This window comes from Acomys russatus, chromosome 14, assembly GCF_903995435.1.
Source record: "Acomys russatus chromosome 14, mAcoRus1.1, whole genome shotgun sequence".
Lineage (NCBI taxonomy): Eukaryota > Metazoa > Chordata > Mammalia > Rodentia > Muridae > Acomys > Acomys russatus.
The window spans coordinates 47,037,225-47,059,529 of record NC_067150.1 but is presented as its reverse complement, the minus strand read 5'-3'; the positions used below and the strand labels follow the sequence as shown (position 1 = coordinate 47,059,529).

General features: G+C 38.8%; 1 protein-coding gene, 1 non-coding gene and 2 pseudogenes across 4 annotated transcripts in view; 1 reads left to right on the top strand and 3 right to left on the bottom strand.

Moving 5' to 3' along the window:
• Scaper (S-phase cyclin A associated protein in the ER) overlaps nt 1–22,305 on the top strand; it is a 315,920-nt gene that overhangs the window by 79,351 nt on the left and 214,264 nt on the right. For all 3 annotated transcript variants that reach the window (XM_051156493.1, XM_051156492.1, XM_051156489.1), the window contains 5 exons: nt 2,566–2,721; nt 3,719–3,861; nt 11,391–11,472; nt 12,978–13,130; nt 13,628–13,735. In XM_051156493.1, coding sequence (XP_051012450.1) covers nt 2,566–2,721; nt 3,719–3,861; nt 11,391–11,472; nt 12,978–13,130; nt 13,628–13,735 — 642 coding nt within the window. The remainder of the gene's footprint in view (nt 1–2,565; nt 2,722–3,718; nt 3,862–11,390; nt 11,473–12,977; nt 13,131–13,627; nt 13,736–22,305) is intronic.
• On the bottom strand, nt 1,644–1,750 carry LOC127198838 (U6 spliceosomal RNA). The gene has a single exon (XR_007831876.1). It is a non-coding gene; the product is annotated as a U6 spliceosomal RNA (small nuclear RNA).
• Nucleotides 6,068–6,966, bottom strand: LOC127198512 (60S ribosomal protein L4-like; annotated as a pseudogene).
• On the bottom strand, nt 16,401–18,997 carry LOC127198698 (kinesin-like protein KIF23; annotated as a pseudogene).

The window sequence follows — 22,305 nt, the reverse complement described above, 5'->3', positions numbered from 1 at the left end:
AGGCTTTCATGGGACATGCCCCTTGGGCTAGTATGCAGATATAAGTGAGTATATACCATATGAGTCTTTCTGCTTCTGTGTTAACTCACTCATTATGATCATTTCTAGTTTAATCCATTTGTCCACAAATTTCGGGAATTCCTTGTTTTTAATAGCTGAGTAGTATTCCGTAGGGTAAATGTACCACAGTTTCTTTATCCATTCTTCTACTGAGGGACACTTAGGCTGTTTCCATGTTCTGGCTATTATGAATAAGGCTGCTATGAACATGGTTGAGCAAATCTTCTTGTTGTGTGCTGGAGCATCTTCTGGGTATATTCCAAGGAGTGGAATAGCTGGGTCTTGAGGAAGCCCTATTCCCATATTTCTGAGATAGCACCAGATAGATTTCCAAAGTGGCTGTACTAGTTTGCATTCCCACCAGCAATGGAGTGTTTCTCTCTCCCCACATCCTCGCCAACATGTGGTGTCACTTGAATTTTTGATCTTAGCCATTCTGATGGGTGTAAGATGGAATCTCAGAGTTGTTTTGATTTGCATTTCCCTGATGACTAAGGAGGTTGAGCATTTCTTTAAGTGTTTCTCAGCCATTTGATATTCCTCTGTTGAGAATTCTCTGTTTAGTTCCAAGCCCCATTTCTCAATTGGGTTATTGGGTTTGGTGGGGTTTAATTTCTTGAGTTCTTTATATATTTTGGATATTAGACCTTTGTCAGATGTAGGGTTGGTGAAGATCTTTTCCCAGTCTGTAGGCTGTCGCTTTGTTCTCTTGACAGTGTCTCCTGCTTTACAGAAGCTTCTCAGCCTCATGAGGTCCCATTTATTAATGGTTGACATTAAGGCCTGGGCTGTTGGTGTTCTGTTCAGGAAGTTGTCTCCTGTGCCAGTGTGTTCCAGGCTCTTCCCCACTTTTTCTTCTAACTGACTTAGGGTCTCTGATTTTATGTTGAGGTCTTTGATCCACTTGGATTTGAGTTTTGTGGAAGGTGACAAATATGGGTCCAGTTGCATTTTTTTACACATAGACCTCCAGTTAGACCAGCACCATTTGTTGAAGATGCTATCCTTTTTCCATTGAATAGATTTGGCTTCTTTGTCAAAAATCAAGTGACCATATGTGTGTGGATTCATATCTGGGTTTTCGATTCGATTCCACTGATCAGCCAGCCTGTTGCTGTGCCAGTACCATGCTGTTTTAATTACTGTTACTTTATAGTACAGCTTGAGATCAGGTATGGAGATTCCTCCAGAGGATCTTTTATTGTACAAGATTGGTTTAGCTATTCTGGGTTTTTTGTTTTTCCATATGAAGTTCAGAATTGAACTTTCAATGTCTTTAAAAAATTGTGTAGGTATTTTGATAGGGATTGCATTGAATCTGTAAATTGCTTTTGGTAGGATGGCCATTTTTACTATGTTAATTCTCCCGATCCATGAGCAAGGAAGATCATTCCATCTTCTCAGGTCATCTTCAGTCTCTTTCTTCAGAGTTTTGAAATTTTTTTCAGACAAGTCCTTCACTTGTTTGGTTAGAGTAACTCCTAAACATTTTATATTGCTTGTGGCTAATGTGAAGGGTGTGGTTTTTCTAATTTCTTCCTCTGCAAGCTTGTCATTTGTGTATAGGAAGGCTACAGACTTTAAAAAATATGGAACGCTTCATGAATTTGCGTGTCATCCTTGCGCAGGGGCCATGCTAATCTTCTCTGTATCGTTCCAATTTTAGTATATGTGCTGCCGAAGCGAGCACTAACATTCTTTCTTATACCCAGGGTTAAGGGGTTGGTGGAAAAGAGGTAGAGGAGAGTTTAAAAACAAGTGTCAACAGAATGTGTGTTGTAAAAGTGGAAGGGGAGATCACCTGTGTGATGGGGTAGTGGGCACAGGGAGGATTTTGGGGGAGGGGGCCAATTAGGACAACTTGTAGTTTCATGTAAGTGTGAAATTTATATTACACGTGCCTATCATGAAATGTATTACTTTGTATGCCAGATTTAAATTTTTCACTAGAATAATATGAGCATACCTAATTATCTGTACTCTGTTTTGTATTGTTACATATTTATTTTAAACAAAACTTTGTAAAAATAGTGTCTAAAATAATAAATTTTTTTCTGTTTAAAAATACTTTTAATGGCAGCTTCCTAAATTAGTTCCTATTAAAGCCTATAGGATGTCATATATATTGGGTTATTTTGAGGTAAATACTGGCAGGAAAACTTTATCAGTTATTTTTCCTTGGGCCTTACTGCTGATTTAAACATTATCATGTAAAATTATTCTTAAATTTCATATTTTGATAAGAATTAAATTGAGGGGCTAGAGACGTGGCTCAGTAGTTAAGAGCTCTTGCAGAAGGCCTGAATTTTGTTCTCAGCACCCATGTCAGGTGGCTCATGGGCACCTCTAACTCCAGCTCCAGGTGCTCTGTGGGCAAATGCAGCCACGTATGCATCTACACACACGCACACATGCACACACACACACACACACACACACACACACACACACACACACTACTTTTTCTTTTAAGAATTGAATTCTGACTCTTTGTTTTCATTGAAGGTAAATGAGATTGCCTTCATAAATACCCTTGAAGCTCAGAATAAACGCCATGATGTTCTATCAAAATTGAAGGAATATGAGCAGAGGCTTAACGAGTTGCAAGAAGAGCGTCAGAGGAGACAAGAAGAAAAGCAAGCTCGTGACGAGGCTGTGCAGGTAGGAGTCTACTCCACACTTAGCGAGCGCCTTTCATATCTCAAGCTAAGTTCCAGAGAGGAGTAAGACCTAGTCTCCCTCTATCTGTCTGTCTGCCCTTCTGTCTCTCTCAGAAAGAGTGAAATATGTATAGTGAAAATATATAGGTGTGTGTGTGTGTGTGTGTGTGTGTGTGTGTATTAGAGTGGCTTACAGACTGTGCTCTAGATAGTGCAGCATTGGCTGTCTCCTGACAGAAAAGTCAAGGATCTGGTTGTTGTTTTAGCAACCCCAATCTGCTGCTGGAGTCTCAGGGAAGTCCTGGAGAATTGTCTGTTTCCAGTCCATGGTGGAATCCTGAGGAAAGAAGTTCTAGCACCAGTGAAAGAATGACTCTGGAACAGGACAGATGAGTTTGCCAGTGAGAGTGAGAGCAAGCAGGCAAAAAGCAAAAGCTTCCTTCTTCCATGTCCTTTTATGTGGGTTGAACCAGAGGATGTGGCTCGGGGTTAGGGTAGGTTTTCCACCTCAGTTCAACCAAGAAAAATCTCTCATAAGCGTGCTTGGTTCCATCTTAGTTAATTTAAGATTTAGTCAGGTTGACAGCCAAGATTAGCCATCACAGCATTTTAAATGGAATTTTCACATAACCATATCTTCAGATTAGTCCGTATTTGTAGGAGTACAGTTGGCATAAGTTTATGGATCATGAGTCTTCAACCTTGATTAACCTTGTTTTCTAACTGTCATGAGGTGTGCGTAAAAGTGTGTGTATGCATTTCTTAGGGTTTAATACATATAAGGTCATGTTATGATAAGTTTGTATCATACTGGTAAATGATGTATGAAAACCACTTCCTTGCTCTGTGATTTTTCTTTAAATTCTTAGAAACCATCTACCTATTAATAATCCAGAGATAAAAACCTAGAATATATGTCTGTGTCAAAGTTAAGTCACCTTTGATCATTTTAGTTGTATATATAATTCTGATTTTTTAATTTTTTTTTTTAACATCAGGAACGCAAGAGAGCCCTTGAGGCAGAACGGCAGGCCCGTGTAGAGGAGTTGTTGATGAAGAGGAAAGAGCAAGAAGCCCGAATTGAGCAACAAAGGCAAGAGAAGGAAAAAGCCCGTGAAGATGCAGCTCGGGAAAGAGCTAGGTACTTAATTTCCATCTTGGTTTTGGTCTTGAGGAACAGTTTGCCACTGAGCAAATACTTACATCACATCTTAACACCAGTGATGTCTTACATATATTCAGAAATACCACAGATTTAGAAATGTGCTAAATTTCCAGGATATTTGTTGCTACATCAAAATGGAGACCTTTTGAAACTTTGTATTGCTTGAGAAAGTTAGTTGAAGTCTTTATGGGGTTTCAAGACAGGGTTTCTCTGTGTAGCCTTGGCTGTTCTGGACTTGCTTTGTAGACCAGACTGGCCTCTTATCTCCCTAGATGCTGGGATTAAAGGCATTTGTCACCATTCCCAGCTTTGAAGTCTTTTTTTTTGGGGGGGGGGGCCTGGTTTTGGGGGGGGGGTGGGTGCGGGATCCAATTTTACTTTAGTTTAGCTTCAATGAAAAGGAATTATCTTTCAAGATATTTGCATAACAAAGGGTGATCAATTGAAGATCCTTCTATTTGATTACTAGGTTTTTTTAGATCCCTTTGACTTGTAGTTATTTAGAAGTAGAATTTAACTTTGAATATCACATTGTTTTCTGTTACTGGTTTCTAATGAAATCTTGTCATTTGAGAAATATACTTCGTATATTTTTAGCACTTTAATATTTGTTGAGACCATGTTTATAGCCTTAGATATAGACTGTACTACATACTGTTCTTTGTGTCCTTGGGGCCGATACTAGTTAGAGTATTCTCTGCTTGTCAACTAAGTGATAGAGCCCTCTAGTCCATGTGTCTGCTGGCTCTCCGTTCAGTTTGTCCAGTCTCCAAGTGTGGTAGCTCATTGAAGTCTTCACGTATTTTGATTCGTAAAGTGCATACATTCTGCTTTTATGTGGCTTACTGAGATATTGATTCTTTTATTGTGAAATGCTTATTTTTGACTCTAAAATTTTTCTTCTATGAAGGCCAATTTTTTTCTGTTACAAATACAACCATAGTTACTATTTATTTAGTTTGTCTTCTGTCCTTTTACTTTCATCCTGTTGTGGTTTTGTTTCTCAAACATGTGTTTTACTTTTCTGAGATCTGCTTATTTATTTCTGCCTTCTGATTCATATGTTTATTCTATTTCACTGGATGTGATTTTTAATATGATTGAGTTTATTTGTGCCAGTTTTAGATCTCTCATCCCTGTGTCTCAAGTCTTTGGTACTTTTACTGTTTTGTTCTTTTTTAAAATAAAACTTTTTGGTAGATAATTTGTAATTCTTTTCGAGTTGCTTTCTTTTTTTTTTAATTTTTTTTTATTAATTTATTCTTGTTACATCTCAGTGGTTATCCCATCCCTTGTATCCTCCCATTCTTCTTTTTCTCCCATTTTCCCCTCCCCTATGACTGTTCCTGAGGGGGATTTCCTCCCCATGTATATGCTTATAGGGTATCAAGTCTCTTCTTGGTAACCTGCTGTCCTTCCTCTGAGTGCCACCAGGTCTCCCCCTCCAGGGGACATGGTCAAATGTGAGGCACCAGAGTACGTGAGAAAGTCATATCCCACTCTCCACTCAATTGTGGAGAATGTTCTGACCATTGGCTAGATCTGGGTAGGGGTTTAAAGTTTACCACCTGTATTGTCCTTAGCTGGTGCCTTAGTTTGAGCGGGACCCCTGGGCCCAAATCTGCCTATCATAATGTTCTACTTGTAGGTTTCTAGGACCCTCTGGATCCTTCTACTTTCCTATTCTCCCATGCTTCTCTCATCTAGAGTCCCAATAGGATGTCCTCCCCTCTGTCCCAGTTTCCTGGTAAGTGAAGGCTTTCGTGGGACGTGCCCCTTGGGCTAGTATGCAGATATAAGTGAGTATATACCATTTGACTCTTTCTGCTTCCGGGTTAACTCACTCATTATGATCATTTCTAGCTCAATCCATTTATCCACAAATTTCGGGAATTCCTTGTTTTTAATAGCTGAGTAGTATTCCATAGTGTATATGTACCACAGTTTCTTTATCCATTCTTCTACTGATGGACACTTAGGCTGTTTCTGTTACTATGATAAAGCAACAACCTGAGAAGAAAGGCTTTATTTGGCTTGCAGGCTAAAATCCATCACCAGCGGAAGCCAGGGCAAGAACTGAAGCAGAGTCCATGGGGCATGCTGCTTCTGGCCTTACATTTGTCGCCATCTTTCTTAGACAGCTCGGCCCACCTGCCTAGCGTTGATGTGGGCCCTTTTCACCTCAGCCATACAACTCATGCAACTTTCAGAAAGCATTTTCAGTCCACACACAGAGTCTCCTGACGTGCCCACCAGGAGCAAGTTTCAGAATGTTGAGCTTCTCACATTAAGCAGAGTAATGCCAGGGATGCTCCCGAAGGCCTTGATGACACCATGAGCTTCATTATAGATGACACAGGGCCCCTGTGCTGGATATGTCGGTGCATTCTCATTTGCCCTTTGCCAGCTCTCATTCTCTGAGAGGCATAGACCTTTGTCATTCCAATTGGTCTTCTTGTAACCTTCAACCTTATCTTCAGCCACCAAAGTCAGCTCAGGAACTTCCTCAATACAATGACCTTTAGACATTACCAAAGCTGGTAAGTCTGAGGCAGCCGGAGCAGAACAGATCGCCTATCGGTTTTGGATTGTTTTCACTCTGTGGTGCCATTGATGCCAGGTTTTGATTGGTGCAAACATGCGGCCCCCATGACACATATTTCCAAAGACACCTTGGCCAGAATGGTGGGTCCCACCACCTCAAACTCTGGGAATCTGAGCCATAGCTCTGCCAGTCCCCCTAGCCTCAGCACTTATCTGATAACCTGCTCGCTCACTGGTGGGACAGGGCTGTTTGTTCTTCTTCAAGTTGGTGTGAACAAAGTTCACGACACCCAGCCGAGTGGGAGCTCTGAGCACAGCTGGCAATGTGACATTCTTGCCACATGACTCCCCCTTTTCAGAGTACACTGATATGAGGGGACGGGCACAGGGAGAGGAGAGGCCATGACAGGGAGAGAAGGCCATGCTCCTCTCAACCTGGCTGCTCCCACAGCTGCACCATTTGTTTTTATCTAGGTGTCCTGTTGATTTTAGTTGATGGCATTTCCTGTAGCATTTCTTGCAAATAATTTCATGTTCATGAGTACTCATTCACCTGGGACTATTTTAATTTCTTCCATTTTAGTTATTTACTTATTTTTAAGATTCATTTATTTATTATGTATACAATGTTTTGTCTGCAGGTTCACCTGCATGCCAGAGGAAAGCACTAGATCTTATTATTGATGGTTGTGAGGCACTATGTGGTTGTTGGGAATTGAACTCAGGACCTCTGGAAGAGCAGTCAGTGCTCCTAACCTCTGAGCCAGCTCTCAAGCCCCAGTTTCTTTCATTTTAACTAAGTTTTTCTTTTAAAAAATTGACTTGTCTTTTTCTTTTGTTTCCAATGAGAACTCTGCCTTTAGCTCTGCTGTTTTTCCCTAGTGTGGTAAATTGTGTCCTTTCTTCCTGTTCACAAAATATTAATTCTTTTTGTCTTTTACAAGTTTTAGAATGATTTTTCTAGTGACCCTTTTGTTTCTCTTGTTCTATACATTAATGTGTTTTTAAAGTTAAATTTAGGAAGTGATTGGCTATTATTTGTCAGTATCTCTTCAAATATTTGTCAGTTTTCTTTAAATTTCTTGAGGTTCATAGACTTTCTATGGGTTTGACTATTTCAAAGTTATAGGGAGTAATAGTCAGGATTTTAAAATTACTTATTTTATGTGTGTGGATCTTTGGCATGCATGTGTGTCTGTATGAGCCTGAGCCCACAGAGATCAGGAGATGGCCTCAGATCCCAGGCAGTTGGAGGTAAAGACAGTAGTGAGCAGCCATGTGGGTACTGGGAATTGAACCTGGGTCCTTTGAACTCATATCCTCATGCCTGTATGGCAGGCACTTTGCCGCTTATATCATTTCCCAGCCCTGATGTTGTTACTTTGATCATCTAAGGTAGTGTTTCTTCCCTACTATAATTTAAAAATCCTCCCTCTGCCCTATTTGTCAAAATATTTTAATATCAATTTGATTTAATTTATCTTGTACATTTAATGTTAGAATCTGTTTTTGTTTAAGTGAGAATGGCCCCCAGAGTCTTATATATTTGAGTGCTTAGTCTCTGTTTGTGGAACTGTTTGGGAAGGATTAGGAGGTGTGGCCTCGTTGGAGGAGGTGTGCCACTGGGATGGGCTCTGAGGCTTAAAAAGTCCACATTATTCTCATTTACCTCTCTCTGTCTCCTGGTTGTTTTCTCAACATGTAAGCTGTTACCTACTGCTCAAGCACCATGCCTGTTTGCCTGCTGCCATGTTCCCCTTGACATCCTGGTTATGCGTTCTAACCCTCTAGAATCAAAACGCCCTACAATAAATGCTTTATAAGTTGCCTTTGTTGTTTTGTCATAGCAATACAAAAGTAACTAAGACATAATTCCATATGTTTTATTTATTGTTGTTCTTTTGGCCATTGGGAGGTTTTGTTAGCTCATGTTGTCTCTGGCTTTCTTACCATTGTTTATAAAGCAGTTTCTTGATTTCTGATACTACTAGATAATTGTAGAGCTGTTTTTCCTGTTCTATTACTTGGATCAACTACTTCTTTAAAGAATTCTGATGCCTTTTATTGAAAAGTTTTTATTTTATTGTTTTTGTTCTTTTAGTTTAACTGCTTTTTATTTGTTTATTGAAATTCTGTGCTTATTGGAATTATAGTCATCAAACTTTCTTTATATTGCCAGACTTTTAAAACATATCTCTTTTGTTTTTAAAAAAAGATTTTATTTTTATTTTATGTGTAATGGGGCTTTTCCAACATGTATCTCCATGTACCATGTACCTTGTGCATGTAGTGGCCATGAGGGTAAAGTTGGCTTAGAACTCCAAGGTACTGGAGTTATGGATGGTTGTGAGCCATGATGTAGGTGCTGGGGATTGAACCTGAGTCCCCTGTAAGTGTAAGAAATGCTCTTAGTGGTTGAGCCATCTCTCTAACCTCTAAACATAATTTATATGGTTCCGTGGCCTTGTAGTAGGCTTTCTATTATAAACTCAATATAGGATTTCTTTCCCAGACAATTTTGGTTCACAACTTTTATTTTTATGTACATGGTGTGGTATTCTGAACATGGCATTTAATGTCTCTTTTTATTCTGTATCTACATGCATGCCTTTACATGTACATGGAGGTCAGAGGGCAGCTCATAGGAGTTGACTCTCTCATTCTACCATGTAGGTACTTGGAGTCAAATTTAAATTGTTGGTTTGAGAGTAAACATCTTTACTCACTAACAGCCATCTCTCCCATTACTTAAATGTAATTTTTACCCAAATAAATTTTGTATAATTTACTAAATTAAATGGTATGTTTTATAAAGAAGAATAATACTCATCTTCACATTTCTATACTTCAATTACTATTCTAATAAGTAATTTTCACTTTGTCCTGTGTTCCAGTCACTTGATCCTTTCCAACATTCAGAGAAAATTAGCATGTTTTCCAACACATTTAGACTTAACTAGTAACTCTGTTGGTTCAGTTTTATTTTGGAGACAGCTTCTGTGTACTTTTGGAAGTTGTTTCTGGGTTAGAGATGGGGACATGTTTCCATTTATCCTCTTGCCTCTAGGTGCAGATCCTGTGCATGCTGATTCAGTTTCTGAGCTCATATGTGTATCAGTCATATTGGATTTCAAAAAATTGATTGTTATTCCACTTTTAGGTTTTGAAACTATTTTATTCATTTCCTTCCATTATTTATTTGTGTTCATAGATTTCCTTATAGTATTTATTACCTCCTCTTTAACGACATCTATCATATTCTTAAAGGCTATTTTAAATTGTCTTATGTTTGAGCCATGTTGCAGTACTCAGGGCCTACTGTTGTAGGACTACTGGTCTCCAGTGCAGACATTTTGTCCTGGCTGTTGTTGATTTTGTTTTAAAGCTGGCATCTAGGCAATTTGGTTTGATAAGATTGTAATTCTGGGTGATGATGTCTGCTCTTGTCTTTGTTGGGTAAGTATTTTGTTCCTTGGTTTCTGTTGTCCTCTCTGGTTCTTGGGAGAGTTTAGTGCTTGTCTGTTGCCTGGTAGGAGATTCTTCTGGATCCTGATTTATGTGGCCACAGGGGATTCCAGGTAAAATGTGTTTTCAGGTACTGGGAGCTAAAACTTAGGGGTGGGAATGGGGTAGGAGTAAAGTTGTGAAGGGTCCACAAGAGGATGAAGGAAGATGTTCCACCAGGATCCTCTTAGTCCCTTGGAAATGGGGGCAGAGAGTGAGAAGTGGCCACAACTAGGGATGAGACTGAGGATTGGTTATGGAGGAGAAAGGGGAGAATGAAAATCTGAAGCTTATGTACCTGCTTTAAAGGCCTGCTACAGTGTTTCTCAACCTTCCCAGTGCTGCAGCCTTTAATAATGTTTCTCATGTTGTGATCCCCAATCATACATACATTATTTGTTGTTATGTCAGAATTATAATTTTGCTACATTTACGAATTGTAATGTAATATCTGGTGTGCAGGAGATCTGATACATGACCCATATGAACTGGTTTTTTGACATCCTACCAAAGGGGTCATGGCCCACAGGTCGAGAACCACTGGGCAATTTGTTTTCTGTCAAGTTTGGCTGGCAGCATGCATGGGGAGGAAGGCTGGAGGGAGGCTGTTGCAGATGGGCTGCTACAGTTGGATTTGGAGGGAAAGGTGAAAATCTGCAGTTAGCCTGTCTGCTCCCTGGCTAGAGTGGCCTGCGGCTTCCCTGGGAGTCTCTAAAACTTATTCCTAAGGTGGAAAGCAACAGAGAAAGACCTCTGGCCGCCATAGGCATGTGGCACACGACACAACCACAGTGTTGTTGACTGTCTTCACTTTATTCTCTTCGTTTTCCTAGCCCTTCACTTTAGTTTCAGCTTTTGTGAATTTTCATTCTAATTTTAACAGAATTCTCAGATTTTGTTTTTTTCAGACTTGCCTTTTTGCTAAAATTTTTTTCTGAGCCTTTATGGAATACTTCTGGTGGAAATACATTCCTTGCTAATTCCTCCCTGGAAGGTCAGATACCAGTAGTCTCCATCTGGCTTTTCAGTTTGAAATACCGACGTCCATAGTGTGTCATGGTCTCTTCCCCCATCTTCTTTGCTCATCAGTGTAGGCCTTCCTTGTGATATTATAAGATTTTACAAGACAATAAATAGAAATTATGTTTGCAACATTTTGCATCTAATGATAGTTCCAGACCATTTTTGATCCAAAAACTTATTTTCATAGCTAATCAGCTATGTTGCTTCACCACCAAAAACAAAACTAGATGAAACAAACCTTTATTGCTTCTTAAGTATTTATGAGACGATATGCCTGAGATGTAGTACACAAGCAGAATGTTTTACAGTAACAGCCTATTAGAATATATAAACCTTGCGTCCAATTGTATTTTTGGTTTCATGAGATTGAAGCCATCATGTCTGAGATGTTACTCCAAGCAGTTGGACCTACAGATATGCCTGTGTTCTTACAGGGACAGGGAAGAACGGTTGGCGGCACTCACAGCAGCACAGCAAGAAGCTATGGAAGAGCTGCAGAAAAAAATTCAGCTCAAGGTCAGGAGAGCATGTTACTTTAATTTGAAATTTAGAGTATACAGTGTAGCACATTATAAAATTTTGTGGAATAAAAAAGGAATTAATTTGTATCTATAATCTTTATGTAACAGATCTTTAATGGTTGAGTTATGACTGACTTAAACTCAGTTGTTTGAAAACAAAATTAAATTTGATATAAAATTATTTTGATATTGTAGAATCACTATGGAACAACAACAAAGAAATTTAGTATTTCCTCTTACTAATAAATAACTTGAAGGCATTACTGATAATATTTTGTTATTTTAATTAGCTAGGTTATTGTTATTATATTACTAATATTGTTATTTTGATTAGCTAGTCTAATTGTTCATTTGACTTCAATGCTTTTGAATTGTATAGTTCTAACTTGGAAAATTACGAAAAACTTTCTAGAAAAAAATTTCAATATTATAACATGTAGGTGGTCTCTGCTATCTGAGTGCTTTATACTTATCACCGTGATTTGCATGTTGGCTCCTTGTAGAGGTAGCAACTTTTTAATGTGAAAGACCATATTTTTCCATTTTTTATCATTTTTCCATACTTATCATTCATTTAAATTTAGTCCAGTAAATATTTATGAATAAGATAGAATTTCCATTTTTCAGAAAGTGCCTAATCTAGTGTGAGACTCCTGTGTTGAGTGAGTAACTTCTGTTGTATAGAATGTTTCAGTAGTATAGAGGAAAGCACTTGTCTATCTGCACGTCAAAGATCAATAGGCACTCAGCTTAACCCTGAAAAGATAAGTTGAATGTACAAAATAGTTGATTAAGATGTGCTCTGGCCAGGTGGGCATGGTGGCGCACAGGCAGGTGGATCGCTGTGAGTTCAAGGCCAGCCTGGTCTACAAAAAAGAGTCTAGGACAGCCAAGGCTACACAGAGAAACCCTGTCTTGAAAAAAACAAAACAAAACAAAACAAAACAAAAAAAGATGTGTTCTGGCTCTACAAAATAGTAGGAACATAAAAACAATTTTCCTGAGATAGCATCTTGAGGTGAAAAAGGAGTAATAGGGCTGGGGTTGGTATAAGTCTCTGTTACTTTTCTGCTATGTAACCAAGCATGAGTGTTTCTGTGAGTAGGCACTTCTCATAGTGTTTGACAGGTAACCAAGTGAGTAGTGGGTAAAAGCTTATCAAATTCTACCCCCAAATAACCAGTAGTGTTGAGTCACTGAGCATAGTGGCACATTAGAATATGTATGAAGGTCTATGTTAAAAATCTCCTCATCTTTAACTTAGGTTTCCAAAGTTGGCTATGAAACTATTCCCACAAAACATATACTAACATCCTCTAGGGCATACTTTAGGAAGCAATATTGTGCATGTGTGATATGTTAAAACACCAAATGTGAAAGTTGCTACCAAAGCAAGGTACTTTGGGATTGTTTTAGAAGTTTTAATGGAAAGTCTTTGTCCAAGTTCTCAGGATAATCTAAAGACGTTTTAAGTTTCTCACACTTTGACCTTGCCTACAGCATGATGAAAGCATTCGAAGGCACATGGAACAGATTGAGCAAAGGAAAGAAAAAGCTGCTGAGTTAAGCAGTGGGCGGCATGCGAATACTGATTATGCCCCTAAACTGACCCCTTATGAGAGGAAGAAGCAGTGTTCTCTCTGTAATGTCCTGGTAGGTAGTGGTCATCACCAATAGTCTGCTGGTGGAGTTTATTGCTAATGTTTATTAAAAGGCATCCAGCCATTTAAATCTTGTGCTAAGGCATCAACTAAGTGCTGTTGACTTCTTTTAGGATTTTAACTGAAAAGTAAGTACTAAAATAATAGCATTTAGGAATGGCAGTGCAATGTGCCAATTGTAGCTGACACTAAAGTGGTTGCTTACCTACTTAATGGTAGACTAAGTCAATATTTTAATGAATTGGGGCCAAAAACCAAAACCCAGATTTTCAATGCTGAGACTCGAATCTTTAGACTTAGTCTCAGAATTCCATTCTAAGGAAAGCATATATATAAATATCATATATATGATATATATGTATGTATTATTGATATAATATGTATTAGAATGGTCTGAGCTTGCATATAGTGTACTAGATTGAATGTTCTTTTCTTAATATTGGAGGAAATGATATGTTGGTTGATACAGCTTTGATTTTGTGCTTTTAGATTGCTTCTGAAGTTTATCTCTTTAGCCATATTAAAGGGAAAAAACATCAACAAGCTGTGAGAGAGAATAGCAGTATCCAGGGGCGTGAACTTTCAGATGAAGAAGTGGTAAGCTTTACTTTTGTCCTTTTACCATTATTAGTTGAATCCTCAGGGCATCCTCTTTTATTATATGTTTTTTATTTATGTATATTGGCGTAACTAATAGAGTAGGCAGGTATTATTTTAGCATATGGATATTAATAACTATTCAAACAAGATTTTTACATTACATAATTTTTGTACAAGAAAAATTTACAGTACTTTGTGCTGGTGAGCTTGCTAGCTCAGCGGATAAAGGCACTCAGTTTGATCCCTGAGTCTCAGATGGTGGAAGGAGAGAATTGACTCCTTCAGATTGTCCTCTCACCCACTCACATGTCATTGCATGTACACAACTTGAGTGCACACACACACACACACCGTTGATGAATAAAACATATTTTAAAAGATTTTAAAGAAGTTATAATCAGGTGCTCCAGAGGTGGCTCTGCAGGCAAGAGCACTGGAGTTCGTAGAGAACCAGAGCTCATTTTTAAACACCCACCTTGGGTGGTTCTCAACTGCGTGTAACTGCAGCTCTAGGAGATCTGATGCCCTCATCTGGCCTCGGTAGGCACCTACATGTGCATGGTGCAGGTAGACTTATACAGGCACACATACACGTATGTATAAAAATAAATAGATCTTGAAAAAAGAGAAGTTAGGTTGGACACGGTGGCACACACCTTTAACCCCAGCACTCAGCGAGACATAGGCAGGTGGATCTCTGTGAGTTTGAGGCCAGCCTGGTCTACAAAACAAGTCCAAGATAGTCCTAGCTATTACACAGAGAAACCCTGTCTCAAAAAGTCAAGAGAGAGGGAGGGATTATATAGTTTTCTTTTTTGGGTTTTTGGTTTTGTTGAGACAGGGTTTCTCTGTGTCCTGGACTTGCTTTGTAGACCAGGCTGGCCTCAAACTCACAGAGATCCACCTGTTTCTGCCTTTTCGAGTGCTGGGATTATAGGCGTGAGCCACTGCGTCCAGGCTATGGAGTTATAAAATTTTGTTATTAATTTGAGACAAGAATTCATCAGTGATTTATCAAATATTTTAAAAAATATAGATCAATGTCTATTTCAGTATACTCAGATTAGTAAGCCACTTACAGAGTTTTAGGATTGTGTTATTTACTTACCTGTAATCATTGTGATTTGAAAATGTAAAGTTTCATAAGTATGTTTATAATTTTGTAGTCAACTGTTCTTGAACTAGGATGGCATCTCTGAATTTGTTCTATTTATTGTACAAAATGTCTAAAACCACTAAAGTATGTGAACTTTATGCGTGTTAAGATTCCCAGGAACGATTATTGTGGTTTCTTTGAGAGCAGTACCTGTTTGTAGAAGTTAGTGCATGTTAAACTTATATTTAACATTTAAAAAAATTTAATTATCTTGTGAATGTTGTGGGGTGGATATCAGGAGACAACTTTGGCGGGATTGGCGCTTTTCTTCCACCTTGCTTCTGAGGCAGCTTCTCTGGTTATGTTTGCCCTGCCCTGCAGCCTCCAGCTTCTGCGGATTCTCTCCCTTCTATTTTGCTGCGGCAGTAGTAGCTCACAGACAGCAAACTCTTATCTCACTTGAGGTCTGGGGATTGAATTCAGGTTTTCATCAGGGTTGCATAGCAATCACTTTTAGTCATGGAGCCATCTTACTGGCCATGTGCATGTGTGTATACATTTCTTATGCTTTTTATTTCAATATCTTTGGCATATCTGAAAGTCAGAAAGTGATTATGTATAGAATTCTAAACACTTCCTAAAATGGTTTTACCATTGGCCAGTCACCATCTTTATTTTGAAAGTCTTAATTGTTAAATATGCTTAAAGTACATTTTTGTATTTAATCAATTGTAGCATTTTTTGTTTTGTTTAAGAAACCCTAGGAAATATTTAGAACAGTCAATAGTTTGAATAATGAGTGAGTTCACCCAGAAGCAAAAAGAGACAAACGGTATATACTCACTTATATCAAAACACTAGTCCAAGGGATATGTACCATGAAAAACTTTACTTACCAAGAAAGTGGGTCAGAGGAGAGGACATCCTATTGAGACTTTAGGCAAGAGTAACATGGAAGAATGGGGAAATCGTAGGACCCATAGGGTCCTGGAAACCTACAAGAAGAACTTTATGACAGGCAGATCTGGATCCTGGGGTCCTCCTCAAACTAAGGCACCAGCCAAGGAGAATATAGGCAGTAAGCTTCGAACCCCTACCAAGACCTAGCCGACGAACATGATATTCTCCACCATTGAGTGGAGAGATCTGACTGTCACACGAACTCCGGTGCCCCTTTTCTGACCACGTCCCCTGGACGAGGAGGCCTATTGGCACTCAGAGGAAGGATAGCAAGTTACGAAGAAGAGACTCGATATTCTAAGAGCATATATATAGGGGGAGGAGGTCTCCCTCAATCACAGACATAGGGGAGGGGAGAAGGGGAGAAGTGGGAGGGAGGGAAGAATGGGAGGAAACAGGGGAAGGGCTAACAATCGAGATATAATATGAATAAATTAATTAAAAATGTAAAAAAATGTAAAAAAAATAGTTTGAATAGTCAAAAAAATTCAGTGTACTCTAGATACATTCTGCTGCAAGACGACCCAGACACTGCTTCTGGCACTGCTTTGGAGAAATCATGAATGAAAACATTCTGATACCAGGCCTGTCAGTTTAAGGCCTGTTCTACTTGGGTTGTGCATGATGCTGATATTGGGGTACCAGTTGAGGTCCTGCCTTATCTTCATAGCCAGGAAACACCTTGTTTCTACATTGGTCCTTTCAGACTCTGAACCCTCTCTTGGGTAGGTGCCACTGTGGATGTTCTCTGTTTTTGACTACTAGTTGATATTTCTTGTTTTGAAGTCTCAACATCAGTAAACCGAGCATAATGCCCACTACCTCGTTAATATCACTCTTAATGACTTTAGTCAGAATCTCTCCATTGGAGGCAACTTCCTGGTGGGTCAGCATTTACTTCTCACACTTAGCCAGTGCCTTTTCATTTGCAACAGACACTGTGGTGGCATGAGGGACATGTGGCTGCATGGCTGTCTCAGTTTGCACATTAGAGGTAGACTTACGATTTACCCATCTGTTCCCTGTAAAGCGGGACCTTCTTTGTCATACAGGAATTGGTGTATTAGGCATGAGTGATGAAGATACAGATCTCTGAGGAGGAGGAGGAGGAGGAGTTGTTGTTGTTGTTGTTGTTGTTGTTGTTGTTGTTATTATTATTATTATTTTGGCCGCACTCTTGGAAGAGTCTCTCTGACTTCTCAGGTTTGGGTTCAGTTGCAATGGCCTTCAGCTGCTTGAATTTTTCATTTTTGACGCAGAGTTTATTCTCCAGCTGGGAGGCTACTACTTGATGCTCACCTTCTTTCTGTCACTTCATCTTTCGCCATGTCTTGCCACCTGGCCCTCATCTCTGCTTGTCAGAAAGCTTCCACTGACGCTTCTGACTCTGGTTTTCTAGCTCCTGCTGCAGGTCATGTTTATCATCTTTGTAGGTCATAGCTGTTTTCTCCAAAATATAAGTCTTGTACTTCAAAGTTTTGTTTTTTATTCTCACTCATCATCATCATTTATGATGTCAGTTCTGAGATCAACTTTTATTTTTCATTAGTTTTCTTTCAGTGTAGTTTTCTTTATTTGAAATATCTTGTCAAATTCTTTTAATAAAGCCTTGAAAGTAATACATTGGTTTCTAAGCTCCTCAGTTTCAGTTTTCATAGATGATGTCATTTCTCCAAAAGTTTGATCACCTTTGGAAGGGCCTTTCATTGATATCCAAAAGTTTGCACTGGGGTATTTGTGAGCAGCTCTGTAAAATTATTTTAGTCACCAATGGTTCATCTCTAGCCACCCTCCCTAACAGGGTGTGTGCTTTGCCTCCTGGTGTCAAGCTATACATCATCCTGTGTATTGAGCTCACTACGTCACCTCTTGGGTTACTTGAGCAAATCTTGTGATTTGGAAGCTTTCTTCATAGTCTTCGGCCTTTGTAATCACACACAACCTGAACCTCCCCTTCCCACTTGAAGTAGTTCTTGAATAGCTGGGTGGCTTTGAATGTTGATGTGGGGCAGTCTTGTTAGTCCTATACAAGTGGTTCTCTCTCAGGACTTCACATCACCACTGGCTTATTAATGTCACCAGCTTCATGTAATCTCTTCCCTTCTGCTTGGTCTGTTAGTTCTTTCACATCCAGAAAGATCTACCAGAGGCAACTGGTTCATAGTTTGTTATTTTTCCTGTCACTTGTCTCTCTTGATATCCAGGGGATTTGGGGCTAGTTTAATGCTGAACATACATGGGAAAGAGTGGACTCTATTCGAGTGGGTTAGCTACACATGTCTTTTTCTGACTCCTCAGGAAGCCTTCAGATGCCGCCTTGTACTTCTGTACACCCTGAAACACACATAGTGTGGTTCTTTTCAGATTGTGTGAGTACAGACTGTGTTCTTACAGTTGTACAGCAGCCATTCCACTTGGTTTTTATGGAATCAAGCCTCTCCTCTTCCATAGATCATATATGTAATCATCATAGATTTCAGTGTAAGAGGCATTATGCTGTAGACAGTGTCTTTGTTAACTTCTGCTTTGTATAATTCTTGTATAGTTACCATAATCTTCAAACTCTGGAGTCTTTGGAATGGGTATGGCTCTGTTTTGTTCCAATAAGGCGTCAATTTCATACTGTATATCCATGCTATTCCTATAATTAGATTTTAAAATGTAACATTTTGCTTGAAATGACCTTGTCCAAACAGCAAGGAAGCAGTCCTTTATCCTCTGGAGAATCCGTCATTGTGTGAGCTTTCCCACTTCCAGCCACACCATATAGAAACAAAAGACCATTGTTTTCTTAGAGATTTATTTATTATTATGTATACAGTGCTCTGCCTGCATTTACACCGGCTGGCCAGAAGAGGGCATCAGATCACATTATAGATGGCTGGGAGCCACCATGTGGTTGCTGGGAATTGAACTCAGGACCTCTGGAAGAGCAGTCAGTGCTCTTAACCTCTGAGCCATCTCTCCAGCTCCCAAGACCATTCTTGACATGAATGAGGCCAATCTTCCAAGAGATTATCAACAGCATCAAAAAGTGCCTTCTGGATGGTGTAAGTTGCCTAACTGAATGCCAAGCCTACTAAGTCTCCATTTCTGTTGAATCTGTAACACTCAGCAGTATGGAGCTGCACAGTTGCATTATTCACCATATATAAGAAGCAGTCTTGATTAGAAAAGCTTAGTGGGAGCACCTTAGAGTACATTCCAGTTGAGCCTTTTGGGTTTTGTCTAAGGTTCTTTTTCTTTTTTTCTTCTTTTATTAAAATAAAAATTATTTACTATGTATACAGTATTCTTCCTGCATGTGTACCTGCAGGCCAGAAGAGGGCACCAAATCTCATTATAGATGGTTGTGAGCCACTGTGTAGTTTCTGGGAATTGAACTCAGGACCTTTGGAGGAACAGCCAATGCTCTTAATCTCTGAGCCATCTCTCCAGCCCCTTTTTCAAAAAAAATTTTTAATTGAGGGTTCTCTAGCCATCTTAGTTTTTTTCTGTCTTCATGACCACAAGCTCCATGGTGTCCAGACTCATGGACTCCGATCCAAGCAGGGCTGGTGCATACTGAATGACTCAGAGAGCAGTCACAGTCACAGGGACCCAGACTCCTGCTGAGGAGAGGTGGATGCTGACGTTGCCTATAGTTTTTAATTGTACGTCATGCATACAATTTATGCTCATTCACAGAAATGTTCCTAACCCTGACTAGTATATTGATACCATGAATTAGCCCTGCCTGTTCTGGAGCTTCATATAGCTGCTGCTGCATGGCATGCACATTGCTGTGTCTTCCTTCTCAGTCTCAGCTAGTGAGACTGGCCCTTATTCTTCCTGTGAAGCTGCAGCAATTGTTTTATTAGATTTTATTAATACCCTATAGACAATGGCCACCAGTAACACACTGGAGTTTAATAAAACATTATTTATTGAGTCATCACAAGAAAGGAAAACACACCATGGGGAATTGCATTGCTTCTCAGGAGGAGGTACCAGAAAGGCTCTGTATAGACTTTGACTACTTTAGATGATGGAGTTAGGGATTCAAGCAGATACGGCATTGCTCTGGATTGAAGACGTTCTTGTGGGCTGAACACTCAGAGAAAGTAAATAATCTTGTGCCTGGTTTCCTAATAAACCTTTATATAAGTAATTGGAGGGAATAGGTTGGCTGTTTTCTCATGATTTTCTGGATATAATAGATTGGGCTCTGTGATTTCTTCTTTTTGACAGCTCTAAACTCTGGGTTGTGTCTGCTTGGCTCACTAATTCTTTTTTTACTATTTCATAATGGTAAACTTTATTGTAAATAAGAATTCATGTCTAAAATCTTAAAGTTGAACTCGATACCTTATGAGCATATACAGGGGGAGGAGGTCCCCCTCAGTCACAGACATAGGGGAGGGGAGTAAGTGGGGGAAGTGGGAGGGAGGGAGGAATGGGAGGATACAAGGGATGGGATAACAATTGAGATGTAATATGAATAAATTAATAAAAAAATAAAAAGAAAAAAAGAAAGGTACTTGGGGAAGGAAGGGCACATTTGCCTCATATTTCAGATCACAGTCCATCACTGAGGGGAAGTGGAGGCAGGAACACAAGTAGCCAGCTACATCAAATTCATAATTGAGAGCAGAAAGAAATGAATGAGCTCACACTGCTTTCTTGCTTTCTAGTATTCTTCACTTTAAAAACAAAACCAAAAAACCCCCAAATACCATTGGCTTACTAATCCTTACCTGTAACTTGTGCCATTCTCCCATGCCAGCAATGACATAAGCTCTTAAGGAAGAAGAATCAGAGAGGGTGAAAGTGCGCTTCCTAGGTTGCTTGTCCCATGAGAGCTTGGTCACAGGTGCTGGCGGGGTGGCTGCTTATCTTTACTCTGCTTGCTTTGTGTATTTGTGTGGCTTTTGGAATTGGAAGATGAACCTAGTCCTACCCAGTTCATTGTGGCTGGAAGTAAGTCTCCAGATTTGAATCCTGTGGGCTTACATTTGACACTTAAAGATTCTAACAGACATGTTCTGAGTTGAATTGAGTGAAAATTTATACATAGCTTTAAAGGTATTATTTGAATGTGCTTCTAAATTTCTTCTTTGTAAATTCTAAATAATTTTAATATGGGTGAAGTGGAACATGGAACTGGTTATCTATTTAATTTGCCTTAATATGTGCTTTTTACTAAGATTGTATGAGTACTATTAGAGAGGGGTATGGGTTTTGTTTTTGCTTTTACTTAAATCTCTTACAAATATTCCTGCTTTCTGTTTGAATTTGCTTTTAGAATTGTAGTCATCCACGGGTTGTGGTGATACATTCCTGCATCCCAGCGTTTGGAAGGGAGCAGCAGGAGGATCTAGAATGCTAGGCCAGCTGAGAATGAGACTCTGTGCCAGATAACAAACAAACAAACAGATAAACCAAACAAACTAGTGACCTGTATGCTTCTTCCTAGATATAACTTCTTTTAAGTGAAGATTGCTGCTCTATATTATGGGGATATTACTTCCCAGTACAAAAAAAAAAAAAAATACATTCAGTTGTTTAAAAAAAAATGTTAGTAGATTTCTTTTATAAAACTAAATATTTATTTTGAAGCAAATTAAAATTAAAAGTTAAAAAGTTTTCTGGGGGTTGTGAGTCAGTCAGCTTGGTAAAAGAATACTTGTTGGCATCCACTGGTCCTCAGTTTTATCCCTAGAGTGGAAAAATATTCTGCAGTATGCTATTATATGAACTCAGATATAAATTTTGCATCTTCATATTAATGAGAAGAGGTGAAAAGTAAAGGATAACAGACTGATAGAATGATGTGGAGTGATGTGTAAACTTCTAGTTATTGTAATGATCTCTTACTTAGTCATGTGGATTGATATTTGACTGATGTGTTCATTTTATGTATGTTATCAGCTGCAAAAAATAAAAAATTTCAACTTCTTACTTAACGCACGTAACTCTTCTTAGTGAAAACTCGTTCCTCCTTAAAAAATGTTGGCAATCTAGCATATGAGCTATATTATAGAGAAAGGCTATTTTATGTTACTCACATGGAAGTTTTGTTTTTAATCAGTGAAGGTATCTATAATAAACACACTTGTTCTACTTAAACTTATTACTTGTCACCTGTGATGTCTTTACATTACATACACTGTGTCTATTACCCTTCTTCTTTGGCATATAAGATTTTATTTATATCACTTCTGACCTAATAAAATTGTACCTTTGACCCAGTACACTTGACATCTCAGATAACTTACTCTTGGTCTTTGACACATTTTATTTTAAGCCTGTTATACGTAATAGGTAGCTGCTCAGTAAGAAAGCCTTATTGTTTTGTGTTTTTATCTAATTTAACTGGAGAAATTTTCATTGCATTTCAGAAGACTTCTTACAAAAGAACTGATGTGTATTTGATATTTTAGTGAATTTATAATTCAAAATTATGTTTATAAATATAAAAATAGTACTAATTATGAATATTCTAACATGAAATTTTTTACATGTATTGCTA